The 5,402-nt window shown below is 37.9% G+C and overlaps 1 protein-coding gene across 1 annotated transcript; it reads left to right on the forward strand.

The window, feature by feature from the left end:
• The first annotated feature begins 866 nt into the window (after positions 1-866).
• Positions 867-5,175, forward strand: LOC107478136 (putative disease resistance protein At3g14460). The gene is made up of 3 exons (XM_052257912.1): positions 867-1,402; positions 1,996-4,902; positions 5,009-5,175. Exons 1-3 carry the CDS (start codon positions 1,079-1,081, stop codon positions 5,030-5,032), a joined length of 3,255 nt encoding a protein of 1,084 aa, XP_052113872.1. The 5' UTR covers positions 867-1,078; the 3' UTR covers positions 5,033-5,175.
• The last annotated feature ends 227 nt before the right edge of the window (positions 5,176-5,402 follow it).

Consider the following 5,402-nt stretch of genomic DNA (forward strand, 5'->3'; position numbering starts at 1 on the left):
AGACATAACTTTTCTGCTGCAAAAAAAAATAGAAGCATGAGAATCTTACCAGCAGATAAATTTTTCTTCAAGAAATGTTACACCACATATGTGTGCTTTTGTGATTTAGTTTTCACAAGAAGCTTAAAAATGGTAAGGTAGCTGCAAGTGCTGTAAGCGAGTGTCTCTCCACCTTTCAGTAGTTTAAAACCATTAGTTAGAAGATGATTCGACCGTAGCAATTTAAAGAATTTGCGACATCTCCATCTATCTTTCACTAGAATTAAAACGCTACCTTGTGCAATATGCAAGCTCTACAATCTACAGTATCTTTGAAGTTTGAACAATAACTTACTGGGAATTGAAATTTCAAATATAAATTTTTTCTTCACCTCAAAAGTTTGAATCTTCCTGAGTATTGATGATTAAAATATAAAAAATGTTTGTTTTAATTTTTGGCATGTTACGAATTTAATTTTTTCAATAAAAAATAGTAACTCTTTTCGCTCTTTCCCAAGATGTATTTTTTAGAAAAAAAAAAACTTTTTTCGCTCTTTACAAGATACATTTTAAAAAAATTAAAAATAAAATAAAATAAAACCTTCTTGTTATAAGCGAGTTTCTTTTATTTAAAAGAAAAAAAAACAAAAATAAAATTCTCATTTCTCAACCTCAACATCAAGGTATATCTTCATTCGGTCCCATTCTAATTTCTAAAGCATAATTCCACCAAAAAAAAGTCCATATAAAAAACTTTTGGCCACAAATTTAAACTGATTTGTTTTTGTTATCTAGCACTACCGCCGTCCAAAATAGACTTCCACTTCATGATTTCCAGGCTCAAAGAAAAATAACCATGATAGTGGAAAAACCATGGTTACTTTTGTCTAATACAGCTCATAATTTAACCATAGTTGAGTAGTTAACAGTTGATGGTAAAGACCAAAAAGAAAGCAGGGTAGTCTTGCATTGCTAACAGTTGACCATAAAGACTACCATATATAATACAGCTCTCTACCACGCTGCTTTTGTTGCTAACCTCCATCTTCAATTCGATTGTGAGCTGAAGCTGAATCGAATCTAAGCTAAGGAAAGAGAAATGGCTGCTGCAATTGTGGGAGAAGCGTTGCTCTCAGCTGTTGTGGAAGCTTTAGTTGGCAAGATCTCCACTGAGATTTCGGAGTTCTATCAGAGCAAGAAACTTGATGAATCGCTGCTTGAGAAGCTTAAATTGACGCTGCTTAGTCTTCATGCTTTTCTGGATGATGCTGAGGAAAAGCAGATCAAGATTGCTTCCGTGAAGGCTTGGCTTGATGAACTCACTCAAGCTCTTTTTGACGCCGATGACTTGATCGATGACATCGCCACCGAAGCTCTCCGTCGCAAAGTGGAAGCCCGCTATCATCAAACTGTCAGTTCTAAGGTACGACTTATACGCTACAAGAAAAGAAATTCATTCAATGTAATAAGAGTCATATAATAAATAAATGATGAATTCTACTCAACCCCTCTAAAATAACATGTAAATTATCCTTCATAATGTGTCATAATTTAATTGGTTATTATCTTAATCATAATTGAGTTATTTTGTAATTTATTATTTGAGATGGTAATGATATAATTTCATAAAATATCAAAACTCCTTAATTGAAGCACCTTTTCACTCCTCTATTCTATTTTCGTTATATAGCTTGGATCCTTCCAAATATAGCCGTTGCCGTCATGACAAGAAACGCCGATATTGTCGCTGAATTTCCGGTGTCCGTAATTTTGCCGTCAGCGAAATATTTTAAGAAATTACATCATTACCCATCTCAAATAATAAATTACAAAATAACTCAGCTATGATTAATATAATGACCAGTTAAATTGCGATACATCATGAAGGGTAACTTACATGTTATTTTAGAGTTATTTTAGACAGGTTGGGTAGAATTCACAAAATGTTATTCAACAAAGTCTTCTATGATAAAATTAATGCATGATATTCAATAATCATATTTTTGTGCGATTTAGGTGCGAAAGGTCCTCTCCTCTCCTTTCAAGTGGCCTTACCGAGAGATTAATTCCAAGATGCAGAAGTTGTTTGAAAGACTAGAGCATTTTGCACAGAGAGCACACAACCTTCCATTGGAAAAAGGTGTTTCTGGCAATGTTTGGCGTGCAACACCTACAAATTCTGCTTTTGATGATTCTGCTATTTGTGGAAGAAATGATGAAAAACAGAATCTTAAAGAGTATTTAATATCAGAAGATGCCGCTGATGATGGTGGCAATAAAATAGGAGTGCTTGCCATTGTTGGCATGGGAGGGCTCGGGAAAACGACCCTGGCTAAACTCTTATACAATGATGCTCAAGTTAATGAAAAGTTTGATGCGAAAGCGTGGGCATCTGTCTCAAAAGATTTTGATGTTGTCAAGTTGGCAAAATCTCTTCTTGAATCTGTCACATCTGCAGCAATAACTTTGGATAACTTCGATACCTTGCGAGCAGAATTGCAAAAGAAGTTGTCGGATAAAAGATTTCTGCTTGTGTTGGATGATATATGGAATGCACGGTATGTTGATTGGACCAATTTGATGCACATTTTTAATGTTGGTCAAATGGGAAGCAAAATCATTGTTACAACACGACATCAGAATATTGTGGATATTGTAAAAGCTATGCGGACTTGCCATCTGGAACCACTGGCAAATGAAGATTGTTGGACTTTGCTTTCCAAACATGCATTTAGAGCACCCAAATGCACTGAACTGTCATCCAACCTTGAAGAAATTGGTAGAAAAATTGCCCAAAAGTGTGGTGGCTTGCCATTAGCTGCGGTTGCTGTGGGGAGTCTTCTTAGCACAAAGTTATCAACCGAGCAGTGGAGCAAAGTGTTAAACAGCAACATTTGGCATCTGACAGGGGACGAGGTGCAACCAGCTCTTTTATTGAGCTATCATTTCCTTCCAGCTTATTTGAAACAATGCTTTGCTTATTGTGCAATTTTCCCAAAGAACTCAGAACTGCACAAAGAGAAGTTAGTTCAGCTATGGATGGCACAGGGATTTGTTTATGTGTACCAAAATGAGAAAAGCATTGAAGAAGTAGGCGGTGAATACTTTGATGAACTAGTGGCAAGGTCATTGATACTACGTTCTGCGGGTGGGGAACACTTTGAAATGCATGACCTCATCAACGATTTGGCAACCATGGTTTCTTCCTCATATTGTAAGAGGCATGACAATGAAATGGAACTCAGAAATCTAAACAAAATTCGTCATTTATCTTATGATAAAAGTATGTTTAACCATTTTGGCGAACTTGATTCCCTTCATGGATTGAAAGGCTTACGTACACTCACAGCATTACCGTTTGAATTTAACTTAACGGTATGGGGCCATCACTTAGCAAATGGAGTATTGCATGAGTTGTTAGTAGCATTGAAACAGTTGCGGGTGTTATCCCTGTCAGACTACAGGAATATCACTGTTTTGCCGAATTCTATTGGCGATTTAAAGCATTTGCGATACCTAGATCTATCTTGCACTCGAATTGAAAGGTTGCCTTCTGCAATATGCAAGCTCTATAATCTACAGACCTTGTTGTTAACTTGTTGTAAAGATCTTACTGAGTTGCCTGAGGAGATGGGAAAATTGGTGAATCTACGCCACCTTGCTATTGATTATTGTTGGGCTCTTACTAAGTTGCCTGAAGAGATGGGAAAATTGGTGAATCTACGGCGCCTTGATATTCATGGTACTGAATTGCAGGAGATTCCCGTAGACATAACCAAACTAGAAAATCTGCAAAGTCTGAGTCGTTTTATTGTCAGCAAACAACAAAATGGGCTAAAGCTTGCAGAAATGAGAAAATTTCCCCATTTACAAGGTCAACTCTGCATCTCAAAACTCGAAAATGTTAATGATCCGTCTGATGCTTGTCAAGCTAATTTGAAGGAGAAAAAGCAAATTAAAGAGTTATTGTTGGAATGGAGTGATTCCACTTTGGAAGACTCCCATCAAGTTGTACTTGAACATCTGCAACCCTCAACTAATTTGAAGAAATTGACCGTTACATGCTATGGTGGAACTAGTTTCCCAAATTGGTTGGGTGATTCCTCGTTTGGCAACATAGTGCGTTTGTGGATTGAAGATTGTCGTCATTGTTCTTCATTGCCACCTCTGGGACGACTACACAGTCTAAAAGAACTCTTCTTTCGGGATATGAGATCAGTGAAGAGTATTGGGTCTGAATTTTACGGAGGTAATTCCCCTTCATTCCAACCGTTTCCCTCCTTGGAGACTTTGAGTTTTGGGTCGATGGAAGAATGGGAGGAATGGAACATGATAGATGGTATAACTACTGAGTTCCCCCGTCTGTCATACCTATCTCTCATAAGCTGTCCGAAGCTGAAAGGAAATTTACCCAGCAATCTTCCTTGCTTGCTTACACTTGTTGTAGACGATTGTTGTGTACTGGAATCAGAGTTTTCAGGAAAAGTGGATAACAGAAACATAATGAGACCATTGAATGTATTCAATTTTAACTCTCTTCAAGAGTTATCTCTCCTTCGAATTCCTTCTCTGACGTCCTTCCCGAGCAATGGTCTGCCCAAAGCGTTAAAGAAACTTTTTATCCTAGGCTGTGAGAGCCTTGAATTCCCAAGTCATGAGTTCCTTCAGAGTTGCAAAGCACTTGAGGATTTGTCCATAATGAGTAGCTGTTGCTCGCTGAAGTCATTTCCCTTAGGTTCTCTCCCTGTGCTCAAGCGTCTCGAGCTTTCGGATTGTAAAAAATTGAAATCAATTTCAATTTTGGAAGAAGAAGCAGCAAGCCAATCTCTCATGTTTCTTGAACATCTCGAAGTAGATGAGTGTCCTGAACTGGAGTCGATTTCCCTACTCGATTTGTGCACTCCTAACCTGAGTTCTTTTTGGGTAAAGAAATGCGACAAGATTAAATCATTACCAGAACCAATTAATAATCTCAGTGGCCTCCAAACATTATATATTTTTGATGTTCCGAATTTGGAATCCATTGCAGAAGAGGGTTTGCCTATCAATTTAACGACACTTGGTGTCGGCAATGAAGAAGGGGTTTATTCCAATACAGATATCACCAAGTGGGGCTTGGACCGGCTCACTTCCCTTTCACGTTTGTGGATTAAAGGTGAGTATCTGGTTAAGAAGCTGATGGAAATACAAGTGCCCCTGTTGCCCAATTCTCTTGGGATGCTGGATATAGAAGGAGCACGTGAAATACAACATTTGGATGGCAAATGGCTTCAGCATCTCACCTCTCTTGAAGATATCGAGTTGCGTGAATGTGACAAGCTCAAGTCATTGCCAAAAGAAGGGCTGCCATCCTCAATTTCACGACTACAAATGAGTGAATGCCCAATGTTAAAAGCAAGTTGTGAGAGAAAGAAAGGGAAAGA

Source organism: Arachis duranensis, chromosome 1 (genome assembly GCF_000817695.3).
Source record: "Arachis duranensis cultivar V14167 chromosome 1, aradu.V14167.gnm2.J7QH, whole genome shotgun sequence".
NCBI lineage: Eukaryota > Viridiplantae > Streptophyta > Magnoliopsida > Fabales > Fabaceae > Arachis > Arachis duranensis.

What these genes read in the sequence shown, in the direction of transcription:
- LOC107478136 (XM_052257912.1), top strand. Translation starts at nt 1,079, where the DNA reads ATGGCTGCTGCAATTGTGGGAGAAGCGTTGCTCTCAGCTGTTGTGGAA. An exon ending in ATCAAACTGTCAGTTCTAAG is followed by an intron (nt 1,403 to 1,995) that starts GTACGACTTATA and finishes TGTGCGATTTAG; the next exon opens with GTGCGAAAGGTCCTCTCCTC. An exon ending in CTAACCTGAGTTCTTTTTGG is followed by an intron (nt 4,903 to 5,008) that starts GTAAAGAAATGC and finishes AATCCATTGCAG; the next exon opens with AAGAGGGTTTGCCTATCAAT.